The 26,478-nt window shown below is 42.0% G+C and overlaps 4 protein-coding genes across 6 annotated transcripts; 3 read left to right on the forward strand and 1 right to left on the reverse strand.

The window, feature by feature from the left end:
* The first annotated feature begins 134 nt into the window (after positions 1-134).
* Positions 135-1,838, forward strand: mrpl14 (mitochondrial ribosomal protein L14). 2 transcript variants are annotated; one of them, XM_037466556.2, is made up of 3 exons: positions 135-265; positions 539-638; positions 1,348-1,838. In XM_037466556.2, the coding sequence occupies exons 1-3, from the start codon at positions 139-141 to the stop codon at positions 1,712-1,714; spliced, it is 594 nt and encodes a 197-aa protein (XP_037322453.2). In that variant the 5' UTR covers positions 135-138; the 3' UTR covers positions 1,715-1,838. The 2 variants fall into 2 exon arrangements, with proteins under 2 accessions (XP_037322453.2, XP_037322452.1); XM_037466555.2 differs by having other exon boundaries at positions 208-321.
* A 173-nt stretch (positions 1,839-2,011) lies between these two features.
* capn1a (calpain 1, (mu/I) large subunit a) lies at positions 2,012-9,113 on the reverse strand. 2 transcript variants are annotated; one of them, XM_037466554.2, is made up of 21 exons: positions 7,616-9,111; positions 7,096-7,165; positions 6,887-7,005; positions 6,655-6,788; positions 6,384-6,552; positions 6,165-6,248; positions 5,995-6,080; positions 5,810-5,884; positions 5,454-5,614; positions 5,177-5,346; positions 5,075-5,086; positions 4,532-4,743; positions 4,394-4,433; positions 4,211-4,276; positions 3,951-4,008; positions 3,664-3,728; positions 3,489-3,557; positions 3,329-3,407; positions 3,122-3,235; positions 2,968-3,026; positions 2,012-2,889 (listed from the first exon to the last, which is right to left on the reverse strand). In XM_037466554.2, exons 1-21 carry the CDS (start codon positions 7,859-7,861, stop codon positions 2,863-2,865), a joined length of 2,115 nt encoding a protein of 704 aa, XP_037322451.2. In that variant the 5' UTR covers positions 7,862-9,111; the 3' UTR covers positions 2,012-2,862. The 2 variants fall into 2 exon arrangements, with proteins under 2 accessions (XP_037322451.2, XP_037322450.2); XM_037466553.2 differs by having other exon boundaries at positions 6,165-6,552; positions 7,616-9,113.
* Positions 9,114-13,163: 4,050 nt separating this feature from the next.
* On the forward strand, positions 13,164-18,854 carry LOC119214541 (calpain-2 catalytic subunit-like). The gene is made up of 21 exons (XM_037466361.2): positions 13,164-13,656; positions 13,881-13,950; positions 14,162-14,280; positions 14,754-14,887; positions 14,995-15,163; positions 15,259-15,342; positions 15,427-15,512; positions 15,601-15,675; positions 15,779-15,939; positions 16,024-16,193; positions 16,285-16,296; positions 16,419-16,630; positions 16,804-16,840; positions 17,035-17,100; positions 17,184-17,241; positions 17,315-17,379; positions 17,501-17,569; positions 17,656-17,734; positions 18,094-18,210; positions 18,300-18,358; positions 18,445-18,854. The coding sequence occupies exons 1-21, from the start codon at positions 13,420-13,422 to the stop codon at positions 18,466-18,468; spliced, it is 2,103 nt and encodes a 700-aa protein (XP_037322258.2). The 5' UTR covers positions 13,164-13,419; the 3' UTR covers positions 18,469-18,854.
* A 125-nt stretch (positions 18,855-18,979) lies between these two features.
* LOC119214540 (calpain-2 catalytic subunit-like) lies at positions 18,980-25,766 on the forward strand. The gene is made up of 21 exons (XM_062566742.1): positions 18,980-19,341; positions 19,600-19,652; positions 20,245-20,363; positions 20,446-20,579; positions 20,671-20,839; positions 20,918-21,001; positions 21,144-21,229; positions 22,010-22,084; positions 22,173-22,333; positions 22,979-23,148; positions 23,230-23,241; positions 23,435-23,646; positions 23,739-23,775; positions 23,851-23,916; positions 24,005-24,062; positions 24,151-24,215; positions 24,334-24,402; positions 24,504-24,582; positions 24,811-24,927; positions 25,024-25,082; positions 25,167-25,766. The coding sequence occupies exons 1-21, from the start codon at positions 19,088-19,090 to the stop codon at positions 25,188-25,190; spliced, it is 2,103 nt and encodes a 700-aa protein (XP_062422726.1). The 5' UTR covers positions 18,980-19,087; the 3' UTR covers positions 25,191-25,766.
* The last annotated feature ends 712 nt before the right edge of the window (positions 25,767-26,478 follow it).

Raw genomic sequence — 26,478 nt, forward strand, 5'->3', positions numbered from 1 at the left:
CTTCATCGTGTAGCTTCTAGGGGTGTGCATTTCTAGATTTTACATGCGCGTTTATATGACGTAAAACAAAGTAAGGAACAACAAGCTAATGGGGGCGGTAGCAACATTTACTTTATGTCAAATACTACTGACTTTTACATGTACAAACGTTTGCATTCAACAACATTTATCAAATCAATTTACGACCTCTCAATTTTCAGAAAGGAGTATTTATTTTTAATTTGTGAATCCATATTGTGTTTATCAGGCAGCTCGGCTAAGAAGGGTTGGTCGCATATTAATGACGCAATACTTTGACATTGTATGGAGCGTGATTAAAGGGTATAACAAGATAGCTATTTTAAACTAAACCGAGAACCTTTTTAACAAATATTCCTGCATACATTCATTCGGGGGAAACACAGTAAACTACATTATTCTGCTAAGTTATTCGGACAGATTGATGCCACGTGATTGTTAGCTAATGCTAGCGATGTATGTGACGTTAGCAAACGTGTAGTTTATCAGCTAATAACCATATAACCTCTCAATCCAACAGGCACATTTCTCGCTGTAATCATGGCTCTCCAGCTGCTTTCAAGATCGCTTACGGGTCTCATTGTAGAGTCATCGTCAATGATTCAGCAAAAAACTTTTAGGTAAGTTATTTTTAATCTTACAGCCCTTAAGACTTTTGACAGCTGTTTGTTCTGATTATCTCTACAGATCAATTAAACCAATGTATTGACACAGTGATTACTATGTAGCCGTCACATTCCTTGCCCTAAATGTGTTTTGTTTTTTTGTGACGTAAAACGGGTATTCGACCTTCATTCTGCAAAACCTATGAGCAGTTTGAATTCTGTTTTTATGTTCTATATCGGCACTATTATTACGTATTTATTTGTCTGAAAGCTAATTTTGTTCCAATACGAAACAAACAAATGTGATGCGCAAATCCTAAGCCTCCAATTCTACTTGACATCTTGAGTCCAATATATAAAGGCATCTTAAAGGTATATCTGGCTTCCCTAATGGAGAAGGACTCAATGTATTTATAATAGATACCATACATTAAATATTCAAGCATTTCTTCTGGTTAGGTGGTATAGCTGTGGGTCAAAATCAAATTTTTAATCTTGACAGCTACAACAGAACAGGGTTACCATGATGCATCATCTATTTATCGAACTTGATAGCACCTTACTGTTTATGAAAAAGTCTTCAATGTTCTTCTTCAGAAGCAACTTTTTTAATAGAAGGGACATTTTTGCTTCACTCTACCGCATCGAAAAGTAAACGCGTGACTGCAGAGTCTCTGAAGAGCTGCACTCATCAACCAATTGACTTTTTTTTTTGTCTTGTCAGTGTATCCGCTGTTGCGGCAGCCATTCAGAAGTTGACGAGAGTGCGCGTTGTGGACAACAGCTCTCTTGGAAATACACCGTATCACCGTTCCCCAAGAGTAATCCATGTCTACACCAAGAATGGTGTCGGGAAAGTCGGGGACAAAGTGTTGCTCGCCATCAAAGGACAGAAGAAGAAGGCACTGATTGTTGGACACAAAATGCCTGGAGAACGCATGAGTCCGCGCTTTGATTCAAACAACGTTGTTCTAATTGAGGAAAATGGAAATCCAACAGGAACAAGGATTAAGGTCCCGCTACCCACCCTTCTGCGTAAAGTGGAGGGAGATTACTCGAAAGTCCTAGCAATTGCTAGTTCCTTTGTTTGATAACACCTTTCTGTAATGTAATTCTTATTTTCACATCTACTTGGGGTTTATGAACATTGTATGCTTTAATGTCTTCAATAAAAGTTAAAAGGAGCATCGACCCATCATCAAATGGTCTCTAAAGCATTCTGGTGTCCCTTTAATGTGCCTTAGTTCGACATTCTCAGCATTTCAGTGAGGCCTCTCTGTGCTTACATTAAATATAACCTTTAGCTTGAAAGGCATACCATGAGTTTGTGGGGAAGTTTGACCAGCCAAATGGGAGTCAGTCATGTTATCATTAATGAACAAACTATGAACTGCTAGGGGAGTATTTTATTGAAGGCACAATATACATTCACCACAAAACACATGACAGACATACCTTTATTAGCTCCATGGTGTGACGTATAAGGCATTTAGTATGTTATCCCTGTTAATGCCACTTGCATGGACTGAAGCATAGTATTTCACAAAACGGTCAGGCAACTTAATGAGAATCTTCAAAATAAAATATCAGTGCAAAATACAAACCTAACAAAAATCCCCTAAATATTTGTAATATAACAGGCTAAATTTAAAATAAGATCTTTCCTGCCACCTACAGGTCAAAACGTGCAACCACCATTTCAACACTGAATTGATAATTTCTTACTCGTTTTTAAAATTAGAACAAACTAAAAGTGCAGAGAAACGAAAAGAATTCCCATTTTAAAGTATCATTAGAGCAACAGGCTTTTGGGGATTTATTCTATGTATTCCTTTGCAAAAACATGTAGTTTGAAATAATGACAACAGTGAAATCATTGTTAGTAAATCAGTTGCTAACCATACGGACAGCAAGAACACGATGTAGAAATGCTAAATATACTTGAAAGAAGACGCATTCTATCTAGTGATTTGTGTCATGCACAGAGTCAGAGACATGCTGCTTTTACAGTGGAAACCGATCGATGTGGCACACTGACTGTTTTATACTGCAGGCTTGCATAGTTTCTAAAAGTGGCTTGATTGGACTTTGCTTACCATTATACAGCTATTTTTGTGTTTCACGTACGCTGAGGTGTCTTAAAGGTTGCTACGGTTGACAGATTGTTGGTTCTCTTGTTCTCGTTGCTATCTGCAGGCACTGTGCCTTTACTTTACATCTCCAGTTAAAGACTCCCTCTTCAACCACACATGGTCAGGTAAAGCCACTGGTAATACAAGGGATAGAATTAGATTACAGAAAGACTGACAAGACTATTGAGCTTTTGTTTTTAAATGTAACTCACCTCTGTGACATTCATTTCAGCCTCGCCTGATCCTTCCTTGTCAAACTGCTGGAAAGCCCCTGTTAAAATGTAATGAAGTAATAATTTTACTAGTTTTCTAAGCAGCAAACACACTGTATACATTCAGAATAACATCATTTGCACGAATACTCACTAAACATGGCTTCAAGCTTGACTAAGCAGCAGATGAAGTTGTCAAAGTCAATCATCTCGTTCTCTGCATACCGGGCTACCAGAATCTGGTTCAGTCTGTTATTCAGTTTAAAACCTGCGCAGCATGTCAATGAAAATGTTACACAACATCATCTGTGACTGGGTTGACAGCAAATAACTGTTAAAATGATAACAAAGAGCACTGTACCCGCTGCCTCCACAGCAAGACGCATCTCATATGAGCTCATGGCCCCTGACTTGTCGAGGTCAAAGTCTCGAAAAATGACCTGGAATACAGAGGAAAAAGGAAATAGAAATCCAGAGAATCTGAATGTGAATAGTGTACCTTTGACGCTGTTATTATTTACCAGCCACTTTCGGATTTTATTCCAGAGGATCTGGAACTCCACAAGACCTAAACGGGCACTACCATCTTTCTGGTAAACGCAATGTCAAGAATTGAAACCACCACCAAACAATCAATGAAAAGATCAATTTAACAATATTTGTGATCCATTCCTGGCTGTTAACTTAACAGGATACATCCATCAGGTTGACCATGGTCCTGCATGACTCCATACTGAAGCCGTCCGTCTTTAGATCTTTGTCTGAAATAACAGAAAGACTTGACTGATACAGTCTGGTCTACAAAGGCACAGTTAGACAGAGAGAGCAGCAGAGAGGAGTCCACAAAATGAATGGTGTTCACCATGGGTTTCTAACATACTGCCAAAGGGTCAAATTCCACAGCAGAAAGCAATATAGTGAACGAGGTCGCACTAATAAGTAACTTTTTTACAGAATTGAAATTTAAACTAAATATAACTCACGCCTGCAGACGACTCTGTTTAGAATGGTCCGGAGCTCATGAATAGAAATCTCCATGTCCTGTAAAAGCGCGTGGCAAAAGAAAAGAGAAAGATAACTTCATTTACTTTAATGTCATCACCAGGGAAACAAGGCCGGCACCTTTTTGGATCTATAAAGCTTGATATGTTATCTAAAACACACATAACGTATAAATCGTTTGGCAGTGTTAGCAAATACGAATAGAGATGCAGAACCAGACAGGTTTGTTTCTCAGACTCACGTCTCCTGCTAGCTGGGCGAACGTAGACTTAAAGGAGTCATCAATGTCGTCTTCAGTTATTTCATCCTGTGGGAAACCACACATATAAAAGGCATTGGTTTAAGATCGGTTGCCATGTTAATTCCTCCTTGACATGGAGCATACTGTGTGACATTTTTGTTTCAGTGTCTCAGTGATACGCACATCATCTTCTAATTCAGCAGAGATTTCATCATCCAGTTCTCTGCAATGAACAAAAACACATTAGCATAACATTTTATATTCTACGAATTATTAAAATGAGAACGGGCATTTCAAATCTCATACAAAACCCCCACATACTCGGTTTCTGATTGCTTCTCAGTGAAGACTCTGAGGACAAAGTCAGCCTCCTGACTGGGCTCAAAGGTGGAGGGGACGATGAGGTACTCCCCGGGGGGCAGGCGGAGCCGCGTGCTCACCTCTCGCAGGTTGATGAAGGTCTCGGAGCGAGCGCAAGACGAATGGCTCAAAAAGAAATTTTTCTTCAAATGGACATTCTGGCAGCCTCTGTACTATCGGCAGTAGGAAAACAACACATGAGAGATGCACGCCCATGTTTTTAGGTCCCAGCTACCGACCATTTAAAAGTATGAGTATTTTTTTAGGTATAGAAATAAATATATATGCGTTTTACTAGTTGAAATAGAACTAATATCTCAACCACGATGCAAGAAAATGAATGAAATGTGATGAATACAATGTGCAGAGACCAAAGGCTTCCTGGAATTGAAGGAATAATGACCTCTGTAAATGATCTGCCGTAAAATACACATCGCTTAAGGTGAAAGGGCAGAAGATCACCCGTAGTGTCACAATCAGTAATGTAATCACTGCTTTGCTTACCTCTTCTGGAATCTGCACAAAAACAAGGGGAAGAAAACATTAATGTACTGTATCCATGAGAAGTGCAAGGGGGCGTAACAGTTTTTCCATCTCTTTACTCACCTCATAAACAGCAAAGCCAATCGTGTGCATGTCCTGACCATGGCGCCGGAATCTGCGCCGGTCCTTCTGCATGAGCGCTACTAAAAAACTGCACGCCACTTCATCATCCTCCGGGTCATCATCCTCCTCCAGCAACGTGATCTTGTACTGAGGGTTGATCCAAAACGTGTCTGCACAGATGGTGCACTTGTGTTAGCCCGTTTTATAGTGTCCATCTCTTCCATATCAGCGTGTGGACTCTGAATGGCTTTCGGGGACCGGACGGGTTGGGACTCACTGGGATGGTTCCTGCAGCCTCCGGCAGTGCTGCCCCTCCTCCAAGCGCCGTAGAACTTCATGGTGTGCCAGTTGCTGAGACTGTCCTCACTCAGAGTGTCAGGAGTCAGGTTGCAGATCTCCAGCCGAGAAAACTGCCTCTTGAATTCACTGAAGGACATCCTGGAAGATCAGAAACCTGAATTCAACCTTTTTAGAAGAATAGCTTGACATTTTGAGACACACAATCGTTTCCTTTCTTGAGACAGTTAGGTGATCTGTGTAATCTTCTCATAGAACTCTCTGCAATAAAGTGAATAGGTGCATCTCCAACAACTAGTCCTTTAAAACAACAACAGTATATAGTATTGCTCTTACCAAAACTCCCCGTCTTCCATCTTCAGATGCAGGTCCTCTCGTTCAGACGGGTCAATCTCGTTCCATTCAGGAGAACTACACACAAAACAAGACAAATGGAGTGGGATAAACATTTAGAAATACCTTTGAGAAGAACACATTAACAAACTACAATACTTTGTCCACAAAGACATTAGTTCACTCACTTGTCACTCCAGGCACCAGTCCACTCCACCTGACCCCAAGGGTTACGTATTCGGATTAGGCGTTCCATGTTGCCGCGGAAGTGAACCTACAAAACACAGTAATGGGCAGCTTAGGACCATTGACATTATTCATGAGGGTAACAAGTCAAAGTCAACAAAGCCATACAGACCTCCTTCATTCCGGTTACTGAGTAGGCGTGGCCCTTTACCAGCTTCTTGAATGTAACGGCCTCCATGTCGAAGGCACTGGTGATCTGCGATAATATTGAAACATCATCACAGCATTGACTGCCACGTAAATAAATAGAAGTGCTTTTAACGCTATTGGCTGTGACAAGCCGGTGAAGCGCTGAGCTTCTGGGTTTTGTGTCGGCATGTTGCGCACTTACATCGATGGAGCAGCCCAGCAGAGAGTCTCTCTCCAGGGCTTTGCCTATTATCCTGTGCAGATCTCTGGGAGCTTTGCGGAGCTCGTACATCTCAGACACACCACCTGTGAAGTCCTCGAACCCCTCAGTGGTGCTTCCCCCGGACAGAGCCTCGTAGGAGCCACTCAGCCTTGAAGCCACAGTAAAAACACTTGTGTATTACAACTTCCTGCTTCCCAGATACACAAATACTGAATAATTGAATAATAGGGTAGGCTCTTTTAATACATACTTGGCGTAAGCCTTTTCCAGGAGTGCACTCCAGTATTCATTGCCCTCAGCAGAATGAACAAACATGAGCTCGCCGTCTTTGACAGGCAGTCTGTCATCTATCACAACATCTACCCAGTCACCGAACTGCCAGAACTGCAACACGGAGCAATAATCAACAGCTGCATCAATCCAAATTGCTTAACTTACACTTAATAGGAAGTGCAGTGTGTGGAAGACGAACTTGAAAGTACCTGAAAGTGGAAGATTCCTGCATAATCATCTTGGAAGGACTGGCCATGAGGGACAACCCGATGAAGAAGCCTCTCATTGAGGGTGAGAGAGCCGATAGCAGCTAAGAGCCAGCAGTCGCCTGCAAGTGAGGAGAAGCATTTAGCAATATTTATCTAATTCGGTCTATTTCTTTTTCTTCATGGAAGGCTCAACATCAACCAGGGCTCACCTAGCGCTCCCTGACAGATGTCAGTTCTGGTGGCCCCACCCACAATGAACTGAGGATTGTCATTCAGTTCCTATGGAGAGATGAAATGACTGGTTGAAGACAATCAAATCCATCAAAGTCTCAGAATTCCTCTCAAACCATTGCTATTCTTGAATCTAAAGCGTCAACTTCCGGTGTCTTAATGATGCACTGTAGAAAAATAAAAAAATGTCAGGAGCGAGGGAGGGGGTCGGGCAATACCACGAAATGCCAACAGCTGCAGAGTTCTGGGAGGTTACTGCCCCTACTTGTCCGATCCTGCATGAGTTTGCGGGCATGAAATAACACCATGTCTAGGATATGTCCGTTTATTATATACATTTCTCTGATGCCAGAACAACATGCTTGTTGTTGAGATATCATGTTATATGGGCACCAATCCAAAGAATGATGAGGTATTTCCACTTAATATCTTAAAAACACATTTTCAACTGTATGTACAAAAATGTATCAGTTTTGGTAATTATTAGTCACCACTCACCGAGGGCCTCATCCACACCACATCCTTAGTTTTGGAGGAATAGGGGGCGAGCTCCTTGAAGCCCAGTGATGGGGGCTCTGCAGGGAAATAGGAGTCTTCAAACAGGCAGCCGGACTCCAAACATTCCTGCTTCAGTGCCTCGTAGTCCTGGTTGGAGAAGAGCACTGCCTGCTCCTTGGAGCCCATGCCGTCAGCTCGTAGCCTGTTGGCCTGTATGGCTGAAGATATCCCTCCGGTTGGATACATACTGGAGTGTGATAAAAATATGGGGCTGTGTGACCACGCACGCTGCTGTCTATAAATAGAAAGCTTATGGGTGAGACAATCTTGGCTAAGACAACGGGGCAACCAAAAGTCTATGCAAAAATATTTTTTCCATTAGAACCTAAAATAAGTCTAAGCACAGAGAAATGATTTGATTTGAGACATGAATACCAAAAGCACTGTGATAAATGTGATAGAAATGTGATACCTTGTCTGTATTGGCAGGCTGGGAGGGAGAATGAGATAAAAGAGAGCGAGAGAAAGGTCAAAGTGTAAATAGACAATGCTTTCTCATTTAAAATCATATTCCATTGCACCGCAAAAGCTTGTGTGGCCCAAATGGACATTAGTGTTCACCACTCAGTGGAGTTTCCCAAGTTCACAACTTCCTGTTGCGTCTCAAGGGATGAATAGCTTTGTGAATCCAGGGGTTAAAAAAAACCCAAAGAGGCTGGCTGTTGGACTTAAAGATGTTACTTGGCTGTCCCGCCCGCTCCACTGGACAAGAATCCTAATGAGCTCCATTCAGTTAACAGTAACACTCAAATGGAGCTCCAGTGGTGGGGGACAATGAGATCCTTGAGTTAAGTTTAGTAAAACAAAAAAAGATGTGTTGCTGTGCAAAACTGGCAATGCTTACAGGAACAATTCTGCAGGCAAAGACAATGTGTATAAAGCCGGGGGCCCCCAAATCCTGGGGCCCCTCACGCCTTTAGAGACTGCAGGAATGTCCTTCTGCTCTGGCGAACAGGGCTACTGCTGGCTCATGACCAAAAAAATATCTCTATTCTTCACGTTAGGGAACAGCTGATCCATGGATTCCTGCAATGATGATGTCATCCGAGAGACTTCAACCTCAACAAAGCCCCGAAATAACAGACAGCCTCTCTGTCAAAACTCTGGCCTAAAACAGGCAGGTGTATGCAGCACACATGTTGGCTGCTTTGTGAATCTATAGTCCTGCTACTTGCAAAGAAGTCGCAGCACGTCACGCGGGCGTGGGTTGTTTACAGCACCTGTTTAGGGAGAAGAAGGCCCCATTTGTTTACGCGACCGTAACGGCGCGCGCGCACGCACGCACACACACACACTCGTTTTACACTGGATGTCATATCTGAATGAAATGGCAACATTCACTTTATGGACTCTAATTAATGCTACAGCGAGCAGTTTAGTAAATCAAGGCCACCGCACGACGCTGCAGCGCGGCGCCGTTAGTCTGCACGCGGCTGAACGGACACGTTCGGGTGAAGGGAAATAAACTCACCACCGGTGTAACGGCAATTTACGGATCCTTCGGTGGTCGAGACAATAAGGCTAATTGTATAATCGCGTGCAAAGGGGGCAGCGGTTTGGTAGCCAGGTTCAGGTCCAGCCCTCTGCGCTGCCCGCTGCACACACTGCGGGAGAGACCGGCCCCTGCGGGTGGGGGCGGGGGAGGAGGGGGAGAAGGGGGAGGGGCCACCGCCCCCACCCAGCACACACTGCGGCTACAACACATGCCGAGCAGGCCAACGCTTTGATCCCTCTAAGACGTTGGTGTATATGAAATAGGTATGAGTGAAACTAAAACATTTTTTTAAATATTCTAGCTTACAGACACTAATATACGTTAAATAACTGTAGGGGTCCGTTGGCAACCAATAGTCGGTCAGTGGTCCATAGAGGGCAATGGGGCGTGGCCCCACCTTGAGCCACAAAAAAGTATAATAGTTATAATTATCTTTAATTATATTAAAACTATACAAATAGTCTATTTGTGTTTTTGAAACATTGAATAAAGCCTGTTATATTTGTAAATTAAGATATGCGGAAAATATATGCTTTTCTTGCACGTTCTCTTTGCATGTCTCAGGTTGGCTCTGAGTGCGTCCTAATGCGGCGGGTCTAAGAAGCAGTTTAGCCAATCACTGATTAAAGTTAATGAGTGACATATCATTTCAGAGTCCTAATATACACGAGATTTGTGCATAGCCCTTTGCCGCCCTAAGGCTGCGCTCTCATCAGGGCGAGTCTCGTGTGCTTACAAGAAGACCCGAACTCTACGAGAGAAGAACTTTGCCGGAGAAACTAGAGGTCCGCCATATCGTAACTATTCATTCATATATTGAATTCTTTGAATAAGATGTCCTGATTATGTTAAACTGTTAGAATAAATGTTAAATATTGCACTGCAAAGTAATGATATGTGTTTGATACCTTTTTTTGCAATGAATCATACTAGGATGTTTACTGAAACAGATTGACTGGCCCTAACAAAACAATATCAGAGGCCAACAATCCCCCAAAGAGAGAAATCTTGCTACTGCTGGAATTGTAGTTGGTTTGGGTATGATGCAGCCAGAATTTTGAGACTATTTAAACTGTTATATTTAAATGTTAAGAGAAGAATGAAAGGCAGCACGGTGGTGTGGTGCTTAGCACTGTTGCCTCACAGCAAGAAGGTCCTGGGTTCAACTCCACCCAGTGGCCTTTCTTGTGGGTTCTCTCTGGGTATTTTGGCTTCCTCCCACAGTCTAAAGACATGCTCTGTGGATTAGGTTGATTGGGAACTGTAAAATTGCTCATGGGTGTTTGGATGTGAAAGGTTGTTTGTCTCTGTGTTGCTGTTATTGGCTATCGACTGATCCAGGGTGTACCCCGTCTCCCACATGAAGTTGGCTGGGGATAGACTACAGCCCCCCGTGACCTTGAGTACAGGATAAGTGGGTTGAAGATGGATGGAGGAAATGAATGAGGATTTTTAATTGTGATATTTGTGGAAAGATTGGGTAGAGCATGAATTGTACTCCTTAAATGTTCCCAGTAAGAGTTTATGACATTTCTAAGGGAACGCTAAATCAGACTTAATGTGACTAAATTACTTTCAGTCCTTTCCCCGACAACACGCCGCTTTTATGACTTTTGAAGCTTCACGAAAGGTAAAGGCAAACATTATGCTGTAAACAAAATACACAAAAGTTACATGAGCGACAGTACACACAACAAGGCTGATCAGGAACATCAGGAGGCGCAGTGAGGTTTCCTTGTCTCATTTAAGTACTTGTTGGAAACTGTTTTTTATGATCTAAAACGATAAAAGTTCAATTGGAAAAACTCAAACCTTCTGATCAGCTCACATTTTATTGAAGTTATCAAACTTAAACAATCCTTAAAGAGATAAACATTGTTATTAAGTCATTGGGGGAAAAAAAGCCAACTTTTTTCCATGCTTCATCCCTTGCTCAGAAGCAGGTCTTCTTTGAGTTCTTGCTTTTGCAATTCCTTTGTTCGCTGCATGTGATGCGATCGAGTTTTCAGTACATTGAAGTGTGTATAGCTGATTTATATAAAACAGGCAGCAAATGTCAAAATCAAAGCATTGTTGTACGGAATATAGTATCTTCCATGTGACTATCAATGTTGTATTTTTCCAATTACTTGTAAAAAACAACAGTAAGTGCTTTATTAATCATTTAAAATGAAACATAAGCCCTGTAATAATGCACTCTATCAATACTGGCATTACATTATAGTAAAATTGAAGGGTACATTATTAGAAATAAACTGACGATCCGGTTTAATAAATTATACCAATTAATAAAATGCATTTAGTTTACACCAGTGTTGTAAAATGGTGCGTACAGGGTCGGGCATGAGAGGAGAGAGAGGGCGGAGAAGGAGGAGCGGGGATGCTTAGGAATGTTTTGGATGTAGCGACCGGAGAACAACTTGTACTGTAACTGAGTTACCCAGTGTTTACATTATAAATCCTGAAAAAAAGAATACAGTGGGAATTTATTTGCAAACCAGCAGTAAGGAAAGGAAAGAGGATTAAGTTACTAACAGGTAATACTTTGGCCCTGGAGCATAGAACAAAGTTTACCCTGAAATCTCCAACTATGGTCAGAGACAGACAGGCAGGAAAGGTTAACACCAGGATCCGGCCATGATTCTGATACTATGTATCCAATAAAGAAATGAGAATATTGTAAAACCACTGTAATTTTGAAACTATTATCAATAGAAAAATAAGCAAAGATTGTATTCAATGTGATGTAATCTACCAAAATGCATGCATGTAATACTTAAGAGCACCAACAACTGAGTGAGAGACATTCAACATCTGGGTTACATTGAACTCACCAGTAGACCACTCTCAGGGGGCGTGGACACTAACGTTCACACTTTTACTAATCTGTATAAATACTTATAAGCGCCTATTGATTTAGGAGTTTGTTGGTAGAAGCAAGAGACAGCCACTATGTGGTCGTCAATGTGGCCTGTTGCAGAGACCAGCGGCTCCTGAGATGTGAATCACAGTAGTGTTGGGAGTGTCTTTGATGCTTTTAAGACATTAAAAGTCATCACAAGCTTTCATTACAGTGTTACTGGTGTTTTCATTTTGATTGTTCACTGACTACCAGCAGTTTTTGTTCAGTGTACCAGAAATCTGCTGATATCTATATATACAATATACAATACACAAGCCTACATTTTCAGTGAAATTCATACGTATACGAATGAAACAACAAATGTACATTTGATGTATTGTGGAAAGAGGTGGGGTTATTATTGGCACTCATTTGTCATGTCAGTGTCCACAAACAACAGTGTGTACATTCATTGGTTTAGGACCCACCCTTGCTTCAGCTCAATAGTGATTGTCTTATCTCTTTTCCATTCTGAGGTAATCTAAACAAGGGTGGATTCACTACTATTCACTACCTTTTATTCATATCCTTAGTATGTGGTGCTTCTAAGGCTTCCAGAACAAACAATGTTTAATGCAGCAGCTGAAGCAGCAGTGTAGCTCCAGACTAAGCCAACTGTTTGACTAAGGATTAGCTTTGTCTGTATGTGCAGCATGGAGGATGTAAGTACAGCACAAGGATATAAGGATAATATGAGAGCAAGCTGTACATATTTCAAAACAGACAAAACCTGGCACAAGTCCCCCAGGCTCAGTGTTGCAATGTTGTTTAAATGCCATTCTTAGTCATGCCCAATTGGACACTTGACTTTTTAAAGCTGTTTTAGCCTCCCTTTCCCAATCCTAAACTGTGTGACCCACATGTAAGCCCCTCCATCAATACCTGACTTTTCGTTTTATTTCTTGGATCACTTTGATGCTATAGCATTTAACAGAATGTCTAATTGTTATCAGACAAATTTAAACCAAGAGATGTGTTTTGCTGTTCTCTGCATTTCGTACGTAGCCCTCGGGAAGCCAGAAACAATAATACAATACATTTCCCACACCACACACACACACATACACACACGAAATCTGACTGAGGCAAGGGCTGTGGCGCTTCGAGTTGCCTTTAGGCGGGTCCTTGTTTGTATTCCTTTTGTGGCCGCAGCCATGTCATTGCTGATTTGCTTAGGGTTGCTGCGTTTGTGCTTGTGGAACAAACAAAGCCAAGCCTACCCTGCTGGAGCTATAAAGGAGACCGGGACAATGACACGTCTGGATAGTGCACAGTTGTTTGAAGGTCAGCTCACAAAACCACTCTAAATAACCATCCAGGGCCACTGAGCACACTTGAGAGGCGAAGATGACATCCATTGCAGAGCGACTGGCCCGTAAGAAGGAGAGGGAAGAAGGCATTGGCACTAACCAGCAAGCAGTCAAGTTCTCCCAACAGGATTACGAGACTCTGCGCCAGGAGTGTCTGAAGCGCGGCCGTCTCTTTGAGGATAACTGCTTTCCAGCTGAGCCCAAATCCTTGGGCTTCAACGAGCTGGGACCGTACTCATCCAAAACCAGGGGCGTTGTCTGGAAAAGGCCAACGGTAAGAAGTCCCTGAGAAGAAGAATACAGCGAATAAGCACCACTATTTACACTATTCTCAACTTGTTGCTTTCCCAGATCACTTAAAAGCAACAAAAGGGTTAAACATGCCTTAAAAACTGTACTTAAGAAAAACCACAACTGAATACCATTCGCTGTTGTTGTATTCAATGGGAAAGCCGAGGTTTCTCAAATCTATCTTTAATTGTTTGGTGCTCGTCATAGGACCTGTGCTCTGAGCCAGAGTTCATTAAGGATGGGGCGACGACCACAGACATTTGCCAAGGAGCTCTAGGTAAGTTAGTGGGGGGGAGGATGGATGAGTGACTGAATGAACAGATGGTTGGTTGGAAACCACAAACATCCCTGAAACGAACCCTCCACCCATTTGGCAAGAGGGAGTTTTGACCGACGTGTTTTTTTTGGTGGACAGCGCTGTTGCTGCAAACAGCATGAATGGCACATAAGGCTTAATATTAGACCATGTTTCTGTTCTTAATGTGCAGGTGACTGTTGGCTGCTGGCTGCAATTGCCTCTTTGACTCTTGACCAGCGGATCTTGGCTCGCGTGGTGCCCATTGGACAGAGTTTCTCCGATGATTATGCCGGGATATTTCACTTCCAGGTCAGACATTTGACCATTTTCACCTGCCAGGTTTTTTCCAACCTTAAAGTGAGGACTTTTTCTAATGGAAACTTGTAAACTGGTCTAGAGCAATCAAAAGTGCTAGTGTGCAAAATTTGAGAGCGAAAATAGAATCATCCATCTGGGGCCAACGTCAGTGAAAACGTCAACTCACAATGTTGAATTTCAATTGCTCAGTTTCCCACATCCACACAAGTTAACATGTTCTCAATTTCAGTATGTTCTTTTAGCAATAACTCTGATCAACACTTCAGCACAAGTCCATATGTCTTGTTAAAGTTGTTCTACCACCACTACCAGTTAAAAGTTGAGTGACAAAAGGCTTTGTGTTTGATACCATTCTTAAAGACGTTATTGCATGAAATGTGACACAAGGAGCACAAAGAACAATGATTTTGCATGAATCGTAAATACCTCAAGTGGTGTTCTGATGGGAAAGTCTTTCTTTTCAGTTTTGGCAGTTTGGTGCGTGGGTGGACGTGGTGATTGATGACCGCTTACCCACCAAAGATGGAAAGCTTCTGTTTGTTCATTCAACGGAGGGCTCAGAGTTTTGGAGCAGCCTGCTGGAAAAGGCCTACGCCAAGTATGGACTGTTCACTCTACATCTTTTGCTTCATCTCATTGTTAATTAGAAGGAGTGGTATAAATATATAGTTGGTGACTCTGTCCACGTCTCTTTGTGTCCGACAGAGTGCAAGGCAGCTACGAGGCCCTTTCTGGAGGAAACACCATCGAGGGTTTTGAGGACTTCACAGGGGGGATTGCAGAAGTCTACGCTTTGGACAAAGCTTCAGCGAAGCTCTTCTACATTATGGAAAGGGACCTGAGTCTGGGTTCGCTGCTGGGTTGCTCTATAGACGTAATACTTATTTTCATACTGATTTGCATGCTGACATGCAAACAAACAAACCGACTGATAACTTCTGAGCGTCTGTTCTTGTTTTTTTTCTCCAGATAACCAATGCCTATGAGACAGAGGCAATTACAGGGCTGAAACTTGTCAAGGGGCATGCTTACTCAGTCACTGATGCAAAGGAGGTATACACTTTAACTAACCTCTGATCAATAAGCTGTGATTACTGCATTCAAATTATGTTTCCTACTGCTCTCTCTCGCTCCTAGGTCCAGTCTCGAGGCAGGCCAGTTCAGCTGGTCCGCATCAGGAACCCCTGGGGTCAGGTGGAGTGGACTGGGCCCTGGAGTGATGAGTAAATAATGACTTTCTAGAGCCATTAGCCATTTGCTACCATCGTTTACGTCTAGGACTTTCCTAAAAGCCTGTTAAATCCTAATCAGATCCAGTGAATGGGAGCACCTCAGTGCAGACGAGAAATCTAAGTTGAACCATGTGGCTGACAATGGAGAGTTCTGGTAAATCCATTATCTTTCATCTTTTTTTCTCATGTCAATGTGCACAGGCTGAAATTCAGCAGAATGCAACCTTCTTTGTTGAGAAAAGCTTTCTTCCACTCAGGATGTCCTATTCAGACTTCATCAAGCAGTTCACAAAGCTGGAGATCTGTAACCTGACCCCGGACACCCTCATGAGTGACGATGTGGGCCACTGGAACAACTACCAGTTTGAAGGGATTTGGAGGGTGGGATCCACCGCAGGTGGCTGCCGCAATAACCCAGGTATAGGAGAAACCCTGTGGATGTTTGAGCCTCTCCTTGGGTTACAGCCCGTTATGTAAAGGGTTACACGTTTGTGTGTTCCAGCCACATTCTCGTCCAACCCTCAGTTTGTGGTGCGCCTGGAGGATGTGGATGACGATCCTCTGGATGAGGAGGATGGGTGTACCTTACTGGTGGGGCTGATGCAAAAGGATGGAAGACGGCAGAAGAGGCTTAACTGCGACCTTAACACCATTGGCTTCGCCATTTATAAGGTGTCTAGGAAAAATAAAATTGAAATGAAATTGGTGCTCTGTATGTGACCGATTTTCTATAATATAACTTCTTTCTATTTTCTTTTAACAGGTCCCGGACCAGGTCTGTATTTGTACTTTAACATGCCTGCATCTATCCCTTACAGGCTTGAGCGTGTCCTGATTGCATTGTGCATTTCTGGCTAGCCACAGTAATAAACCCCTACGTCTCCTGATATTCTCCAGTACAAAGGCTGCAGCAATATTCACCTAGGACCGGACGTCCTGCTGAGACAGAAGGCTGTGGCCATGAGCAGCAACTTCATCAACACGCGGGAAGTGTGCGACCGCTTCAAACTTCCTCCGGGAGAATATGCAATAGTTCCTTCCACCTTCCTGCCTCACAAGCAAGGCAGCTTTGTTCTCCGGGTGTTCTCAGAGAAGAAGGCTGCAGCCAGGTATCTGCGTTACAGAACAGAGGTTGAGATCTATGAGCTATTGTGGGGATCAGAGATTTTGCTTACACGACTGTCTGCTGGACAAAGCTCGGAGGAAGCTTCCTGTGAAGGTTATTTTCTTGCACGCCAACAGAGTGTGCTCTTGTAATTGTTTGTTTTTTAAATCTTTTCAGTCAACTGCAGGTGGATATCAATGCTGAAATAGAGGAGGTAAGAGAACCGACAAAATTACCGCATGCTGCTTTTGCATGCATTATAAAATGATTTTAAATGGAAAGGGTATTTTTTTTCTTCATTAATTTATTTCCAGAGATTGAAGGGAAACTTGTCACATTACATTTTTTAAATCCTTCATGTTTAAAATACAGTTACCTTTCATTCATCCTGATATCGTTCTCTCCCAGAAAGAAGTATCTGAGAGTGATGTGGATCCTCATTTCAAACGTCTCTTCAAGCAGATTTCTGGAAATGTAGGTTTAGTAACATGATAACTGAAAGTAAATTGAATCTAAACTCACATTAAAAATAAGCTGTGTGTGCGTTTTTCAAACAGGACATGGAGGTATCAGTATTCGAACTGCTTACAATTTTGAACAACGTCGTCTCTCACCGTAAGAACATTGAACTTATTTACGTTTGGTTTATTTTACTTTCATTGATTTAAGAGTTGCGACTTTTTTGCAGGGTCTGATATCAAGACGGATGGCTTCAGCCTTGAGACTTGTCGCCTCATTGTCAGTCTGCTGGATGTATCCTATTTAAGAACTGCATTGTCCTCCCTTTTGAGATCTGGGTGCATTATAACTGTGGAAATGTTAAAGGAAATGATTAATCCAGAATGAGCTTTTAATTGACCTCAGCATTCCTCAGAAAAATGAGAGTGGCACTTTGGGATTAATGGAGTTCCACTTGCTGTGGAACAAAATCCAGAAATACCTGGTGAGATTTGATTTTTCAAATGAGCCTTGGACATGTTGGACCTAGGATCCGTGTTAATACAACAATTGATTGCTTGCGTCAAATAGAACATCTTCAAGAATTTCGACACAGACAACTCTGGCACCATGAGCTCCCATGAGATGAGAGGCGCTACCGCTGAAGCAGGTAACAAACATGGTCGCTTGAGGAATGTAACACACTAAAAATCAGTCTGCAATAAACGCTGAGACTGAACTATGACACCCAATCCATCTGCACAGCACATTATTTTATTATTTTATATTATTACCTGCGTATCTTATTTATCTGGATTGGGTCAGACCACTGAGCCTTGCCGAAACACAATACAGCATGTTGTGCCGTGTTGTCTGGTGTGTGCATGGGTTTGTGTGTGTGTGTGTGTGTGTGTATGCCAGTTAGGGAACTCCCTCCCATATATATACATATACACAACATGTCGGACTCTATAAAATTGATCTCAAATGCTAACATGACGATTAGATACAGCTATTTTTCTTTTCCAGGTTTCCAAGTAAACAGTACTGTGTTGCAGTCCATTGTGAATCGCTATGCTGATGCTGAGTATGCCATAGACTTTGACAGTTATGTGGGGTGCCTCATAAAACTAGAAATGCTCTTCAGTAAGTGTCAGCCAACACTTCTGGTATTTACTCATAAATATCTGTTAGCATGTTCAAATTACCTGTATTTATATTTCTCTCTTCACCAGAAATGTTTAAGGCTCTGGAGAGAGCTGACACAGGGAAAATGGAGCTGGATATACAGCAGGTGTGTGAGAGAATAACAAAAGCTGCGAGTTTGATGGAAATTCTAGATTAGACAACTCCCATCAATCCTTATGTTTCCTCCTACAGTGGCTGTGCCTTGCGATCCACTGACTCTGGAGTGAGAGAAGGAAGGATCCTCTCTTGAACTGCAAGAAGATTACCTGTGAATGTATTTCATTCACAAACAAAACATTTATTTTATTTGAACAATTTGAGTAAATCCAATACAAGAAATACGTCGCAACATTTCCATGTGTAACCCATTTTTTCAAAATGCTTTTTTCTTAGAACTTTTGAGCATAAATTTCACAAAAAATCCACTGTAAAATGAAATAAAGAAACCATGAATCTATGGCCTCCAGACTATCGGTGTTTATAAAAGCTTTCACATATCAGACAGATGTGTGCTGTGTCAACTATGTCACATTAAGTTTATTTTCACTTTCACAAAAAATATCCTAGAGATATAATTTGATTGACCAAAGCTGTTTTGGAAGCAGCATTAGCTTCACCCATGTGGGTCACATGTGGGTTAATCATGACCCATCATACAAAGCCAGCTGTAGAGCAGGCTGGATAAAAACAGGTGAGTCAGTGCAAGCTGTCCGGTATGAACAATAAAGGGTGTGGAGACAGTTAAGCTCCATGTACAACACAGAGCCCGTCCAACGGAACAAACTCACTCAGGGAGACGGCCGAAGCAATAAAGACGGTTCAATAATCTTTCAAAATGTCCGGCATTGCGTCCAAACTTCAGCACGGCCGAGAAAAATCACACGGAATAGGATCCAACTCTCATGCAGTGAAATACCTCAACCAGGACTTTGAATCGCTGCAGAGAAGCTGTCTGGAGAGAGGACAGTTATTTCAGGATGACAGCTTTGAGGCTCTGCCCTCGTCCTTAGGATATAAAGATCTCGGACCCGATTCCTCCAAAGTGCGAGGCATCACCTGGAAAAGACCCAAGGTGGGTACAATGAGTAGATGGAAGGATCCGCCAAAAGATTCAATAATTAAGATAAAACACTTCTCTGTGTGTATTATTGATAGTATGTTATTTTGGAGGAAGGTTTATCAGGTGATTTTTTTTTATATCATCTTTTCCATATTGTTAGTTACTCAGGACACTCACAAATAATAGATACACGGTACTATTCGCCAATGTAATTTTGTCCCACTCCATATATTGTGGTTTTATCAGACAGACTGCAATGCTTAAAGAGGACATGCATGTTATTTGACACAGTTTTTACTTTTTTTTTTTACCAGGACTGATATTTGCCAAGGAGCCCTTGGTGAGACTCACAAAATCCTACATTCCTTCAAAAATGTTATTTTCATTTTTCATTTTATAACTGGTATAATCTAATAACCTACCTTACTTTGCCATCAAATAACATTTATATACATTTGGATGGTAAAAAACAGATACGTACTGTATTTTACAAACAGCACATTGATATCCATCTTTGACTATTTTAATGAATGTTTTACATGCTTATCTTAGTGTGCAGTCAACAGATAAGTTAAACCACCCACAGCATTTTGGTCATTAATTCTCTGTCCACACCCAGTCTGGAAAAAAACATACGGATGTGTGTGACACTGAGTTGTTTACACTTATTAGTGTAAACAACTCAGTGTCTGTGCAAACAAACGGCATACCGAGAATGTTTTGGATATTCACAGGAACATTTGGGCTTCTCGTCAAAGGAAACTTAATCACGTTGACCACTGAGGACGGGGATTAAACTATTTTTGGACTAGAGGACAAACGCTGTACCCCCTGAGCAGAAGCCGGCCGAAATTAAACTACGATGTGGCCATTTCAAATCTTCAATTTTCACACAGGAGTTCCCTTCATTGACACGGTTCCCTTGTGTTTAGGTGACTGCTGGCTCCTGGCAGCCATCGCCTCCTTGACTCTGAACAAAGAGGTGTTGTCTCGCGTTGTCCCCCACGACCAAAGCTTTGAGGAGAAATACGCCGGCATCTTCCACTTTCAGGTGCTTGACACAAACGCCCTGTCCCTCTCTTTTAGCGTGAAGTTTGATTTGACTGATTGTGTCTCCTCTCCGTGGCTCTCAGTTCTGGCAGTTTGGGGAGTGGGTGGATGTGGTGGTTGACGACCGCTTGCCCACCAAAGATGGAGAGCTGCTGTTTGTTCATTCAGCGGAGGGCTCAGAGTTTTGGAGTGCGCTGTTGGAGAAGGCCTATGCCAAGTATGGAAGAATGGAGCATCTGGATACCTTCTCTGTTGGGACCAGTAGCTCCTTTTCAGGTCTAGTAATCCACAAACTCATTTGTCTTTAGAATAAATGGATGCTATGAGGCTCTTTCCGGAGGCAGCACCACTGAGGGATTCGAGGACTTCACGGGAGGCATTGCAGAGAGACATGAGCTGAAGAACGCAGATCCGCGCCTCTTCAGGATCATTAAGAAGGCCTTGGAGAGAGGCTCCCTTCTGGGATGCTCCATTGATGTTGGTTTTGATCTGTGTTGCACACTTGTTAAGACATTTCATTGTTTTTAGCTAACGTGCTTTTCCTGTCTTTCCAAGATTACCAGTGCGTCTGACTCAGAAGCTGTCACATATCGCAAGTTGGTGAAAGGCCACGCCTACTCTGTGACAGGAGCGGAGCAGGTGAGGAAATGTTTGTGCCTGTGCATGGATAATCCAGATGCAGGTGAAGATGCAGTGTCTGCATGTTGTAATGGGTATGGTGTCACTTTTGCGTTGTCCTTTTTTCTGGTTGAGAGTAATTTACACCTCATTCTGTTGCCAGGTAAGTTACAGAGGAGACCAGGTGCAGCTGATCAGGATTAGGAACCCATGGGGTGAGGTGGAGTGGAACGGAGCTTGGAGTGACAAGTGAGTGTTGTGGACATCAGGGAGGTCAACAGGGGGGGTCATCAGGGGTTTAAGGTCAGGAATTGCAATAAACATGCACCTATTATACCCAGCAGTCAACACGAGCAGCCCCTACAAAGTACTTTGAGTGTTTAGCCCCTGTTAGCAACATGTGGCTGCAGGGGCGCTCCCAAAGGTTGGCCGATGAAGAGCAAGATGAGCTCAGAAAGGCGTATTATACCCCCCACCACCTCCTCAAAACTCAAATTACTATTTACATCCAAAATGGGCATTTATCTCCTTTAAACCATTCAAAGAAAAGTTGACACCCGTGAAGTAAGTGCAGCTCCAACCAATACCCCAAGTTCTTTCCTTTGGTTTGTCCACCCTCAGACATCTGTGACCTTGGTACCAGTGGAATAATCTTGCTTGAGGTCTAGAAGGTACATACATGCTTCTAATCAAACCTTTAACTGAAATGCTTTCAACCCTTTTAAATGACTTTAGTGGTGTTCATAAATGACCGTTTAAAATTGAACCATCTGCATCCGTTGTTTGGAAGAGGGCATTAGTGTAGTGTGTTTCTGTCGAGCATGTCCCACAAAGACAGACAGACAGGACACGCCCCGTGGAATGACCGGTATATCCTGTGGTTAAATAAAGCTTGTTCTTGGGCTCGAGGTGTAGAAGGAGTGTCCTGCCTTCAGTTAGGTGCAGGCCTGTAATTCATGGGGATGCGTCGTGTTTTAACCTCATTACACAAACTTCACAACTATAGGATGCATCTGCAATTTTCTCCAGGTCTTCTGAGTGGAGATATGTGAGTGACGGTGACCGAAAGAGGCTGACACACCGCTGTGAGGATGGGGAGTTCTGGTAAAGCTCACTGAAACTGCATTTCTTCCTCTTCTGGTTCCCAGGGGTGAAATACATTTACATGTTCTCCATACTGTTCTGTCCACAGGATGTCGTTTTCCGACTTCCTGCGGCAATATTCTCGCCTTGAGATCTGCAACCTCACCCCTGATGCGCTCACAGGCGATGAGTTCAAGAAATGGAAAGAGTCAGAGTTTGAAGAAACGTGGAGACGAGGCGTTTCAGCTGGTGGCTGCAGAAACTTTACAGGTATGACCAGTTTCCAAAATGTTCCCTTGAGCACTAGTGTACGACGATGTGTTACAAAATGGCAGTAGCGATAATAATTCATTTTGGCCTTTATTAAATCTTAAGTAAGAACGGGTGCTTTTAAAAATGATTAACATTGACCATAAAGGATTGGGCTAAAGCTTGAGCTTGTTACACCAATTCTGTTTTTACATAATTAAACAATATTGAATATTCCACCGTATTTAGAAGCATATCCAAACTATTACAATTTACAAATATCACTTTCATACTGTATAAACTGTTTTGCGCTGAACCTTGTTTTGTGTGAATGTTGTTTTTAGGTTTTCAAAGCATTACAGTTTTTGTTGTCCATTGCAACTCTTTAACCATGCTAATTCTCACTTATCATTTGAGTTTTATATGAAATAAATGTTATATTATTTATATTATTTTTTTATTATTATTTTTTTATTTTATTTTTTTACTATCATATTTTGTTTTTAAAAAATGTGGAATTAGGAAAGCAGGGATATTGATCTATTGTTTTCTCTCTCCTTCTATCAACGGGAATGACACATTCATTTGACCCTGAACCGTTCTTGTTTGAGATTGATTAAAAAGACATTCACCTTAGCAGTTGGTAAACCTTGCTTTCATTCCTAGATTCCTTCTGGATGAATCCTCAGTTTGTCATAAAGCTGGAGGAGGTGGATGATGACCGTGAGGATGGTGAGGAGGGCTGCACCTTCATCGTGGGCTTGATGCAGAAGAACAGGCGGCGTATGAGGAAAATGGGGCAGGACATGGAGACCATCGGCTTTGCCATATATGAGGTAAGGAGCTACCTTTAAGATGTAAGTGGTGATACGTACGATGTGATTCTATTAAATATGTTTCTTTGTCCTTTTTTCCAGCTGCCTGATGAGGTATGTTTTCGGAAAAGACACAGCACTGGTTTTAATGAACAATGAGTATTCAAAGAAAAGGTTTCATTCAATGTTGAATGTTCAACTTTTCTTCCCAAAACAATTCTCTAATTACACAATTTCGAAAAAGGAAAAAAGCAGAGAGAAGGTTTAAGGCGCCCTCTTGTGACTGCACTGGGTGTCATTCTTTCAGTACTCCGGCCAAAGGCAAGTGCACCTGAAGAGAAACTTCTTTGTGCGCAACTGTTCAGCAGCGCGCTCCGAGACCTTCATCAACCTGAGAGAAGTGAGCAACCACTTCTGTCTCCCCCCTGGAGAATACCTCATCGTCCCCTCCACCTTTGAGCCCAACAAGAACGGAGACTTTTATGTGCGGGTGTTCTCCGAGAAACAGGCAGCTTTCCAGTACGTTCCTTTAAAAAAAGAAGTGCAATTTCATGATCATAAATTATACCAAAAATCATTTAAAATGATAACTATAACTACTCTGCTTTTAGAGAGATTGATGATCCCGTAGCCTGTCATGTTGAGAAGGTAAACCTAATATCCTTTTAAATAGTGTACATTCTTTTGAAGATGGGGAAAAAAAGATACCTTTGTTATGAATAGATTGATATCGATGAAGATGACATCAGTGACAGATTCAAGAGACTGTTTGGACAGCTCGCTGGACATGTAAGTATTTAATTAAGATTAGATACGTTATCTTAGGAGCTCAAATGATTGCGTATAGTTTAGAGTGTCCTTGTCACACGCTTCTTAGGATGTGGATATTTCTGCATTTGAGCTGCAGAAAATCCTCAACCGAGTGGTGGTGAGGAGTAAGTAACGCTTTCTTTCTCTTCTCTCAGTGAGGATTAGAATGTGAACCCGAGCTGCAAGTCACCTCTGTGTCTTATTCAACTTCAGGAGAAGACATTAAAACCAGTGGGTTTAGCCTGACAACCTGCCGCAACATGGTCAATCTGCTCGATGTATCCTTCCTTCATGTCTTATGTCTTATGTCAAGAAATGGATGTCAGGTCCCGGTCTGATAGAAGTCAACAACCTGCCACACATTACTCCACCATTTCCATGACGTACTCTGAATAGAAAGATGGAAGCGGAAAGCTGGGACTGGTAGAATTTAAGATTCTGTGGACAAAGATTGAGAAGTTCCTGGTGTGTTGCTCATTTCTTTACATTGTCATTAACGTATCATGTGTACCATTTATTAGCAGAGTAGTTCTAGCACACAAGTTCACTGTTGGGCTCTCCATTAGGATGTGTACAAAGAGAAAGACACAAACCAGAGTGGCTGTATGAACTCATCGGAGATGCGGATGGCTGTTGAGGAGATCGGTGAGAGGTCCATTTCACAATATATTTCTCTGCAGTCAGTTTCTTTTAACTTAAAGGGATTATTTGAGTAACTCTGAATCACATGGAATAATCACAACCGCAAAAGAATACTTAACGTGCAGACCTGTTAATTTAATGGTCTATACACAATGGAGAGTGTGTAAAGATCGCTGTCTTTATGTTTTTCATTATGCGCAGTTAGAAAATCCTATTTTTGCGTTCCGTCAGGTTTCTCTCTCAACACTGCTCTGCATCAGACAATCCTGGCCCGCTACAGTGAGGAAGACTTCACCATTGACTTTGACAGCTTTGTGTGCAGCACGATCCGCTTGGAGTTACTCTTCAGTGAGTTGCCGACCTTGTGATCACGTCATTCATTATCTACAGTCATGTAGACATTATTACATGAGCAATGAGGCGTTTTCTATTACCCCACAATAGACATCTTCAACACCCTGGAAAAGAATGGGTCCGGTGAGATAGAATTGGGTTTCATGGAGGTAAGAGCCCAAGTGTGATAAGGAAAACAAATATAAAGATGATTTATGGACCACACTGACTTGTGCTTGTGATGTCATCCACAGTGGATGAATCTGGCAATGTTGTAGAAAGAAGTTCTGAGCGGTAATGCTTGAAGAATCCGGCGTGGGGTTGAGGGTCATCCTTACAGAATAATACAAATATTGATTCTTGTGTACAACTGTAATGGATATTGATATGGAGGGGAATCATGTATTTGTTTATCCACGAACACAATAAAGAACCAATGTTCCACAAATACGAATGTGTTTATTCAGGGTTATGATTACATACATGTAAGTGTACGGAGTGGGTTTAAGTAGGCTGCTAAGAGGTCATCTTTCTTGGAAATACACTTTGCAGAATACACAAGAGCACAATGCTTTAACTCTCATGTCAACACCTCATGTTGTTAGTTAGCTTAGCGTAGCATAAAGGTGTCGCTAATACCAATGCAATGAAATGAAACAATATCCAGAACCGTAACCTAAATTCTTGGCAAGAAAACTGTATCTTCTAAAATGTTGTACTGGTCATTTAATTCAACGGTTCTGCTACTGACGGATGAAATCTATGATCAGAGATTTCAAGCAGCTGTTCCAAATTATTTTTTGCACTATATACTGCTTTGCCACACAGTCAACAAGAAGGATGCAGTCACCATTGTAAGCTCAGAAATGTAATTAATTAAATGTGTTGATTAAATATATCTTCACAACTCAATTATTTCTGGTTTTTTCCTTAGAGGTGACCTAAACATATTTCATCATTTAAACTGCTGTATTTGTGATGCACTTTGTCTTTGGTGGTGGATCAGACTTTACATCTAACAACAAAGCAAAATCCACAATCCACCAGTAGATGTCAGAGGTCTCCTAGACTCGTCTTTTCTATTTGACGTCACTGACTTACAAGGAACTCGCAGCAGCATGCAGTTTTGAACGGGCACAGAGTAATGCAGCAGCCATTTCCTGCTCTGTGTGGTTACGGCTTGTGCTTCCCTTTTTTTTTTTTACTGCTATGAGAAGTTGCTGCTGGCTGCCATTTGCTCTGCTGCCACAGTCATGAAAAAAAATACCAACATTGAGGTTTTGTGAGCTAACGCTATCATACTCACAATAACCATAATAACAAGGAATAAGTACACATTATATTAGATGTTTTATTTTCCATTCATGGGCTCCAGTTCTTGCATTGCTAGTGTTAGAAGACAAGCTATGACATGTGCTGACATTTAGGCATTTTGCTTTAGTCCGGATGTGGGGTGGGACCGTTGGCTCTCTGCAAACCACTGATCCACGCAGAGGAAGCACAGCACTGTGATGCTGAAGCAAGAGTTTCTGTATTTAAAAATAGTTACAGTGAAGGGGGGGTGGT

This window comes from Pungitius pungitius, chromosome 13, assembly GCF_949316345.1.
Source record: "Pungitius pungitius chromosome 13, fPunPun2.1, whole genome shotgun sequence".
NCBI lineage: Eukaryota > Metazoa > Chordata > Actinopteri > Perciformes > Gasterosteidae > Pungitius > Pungitius pungitius.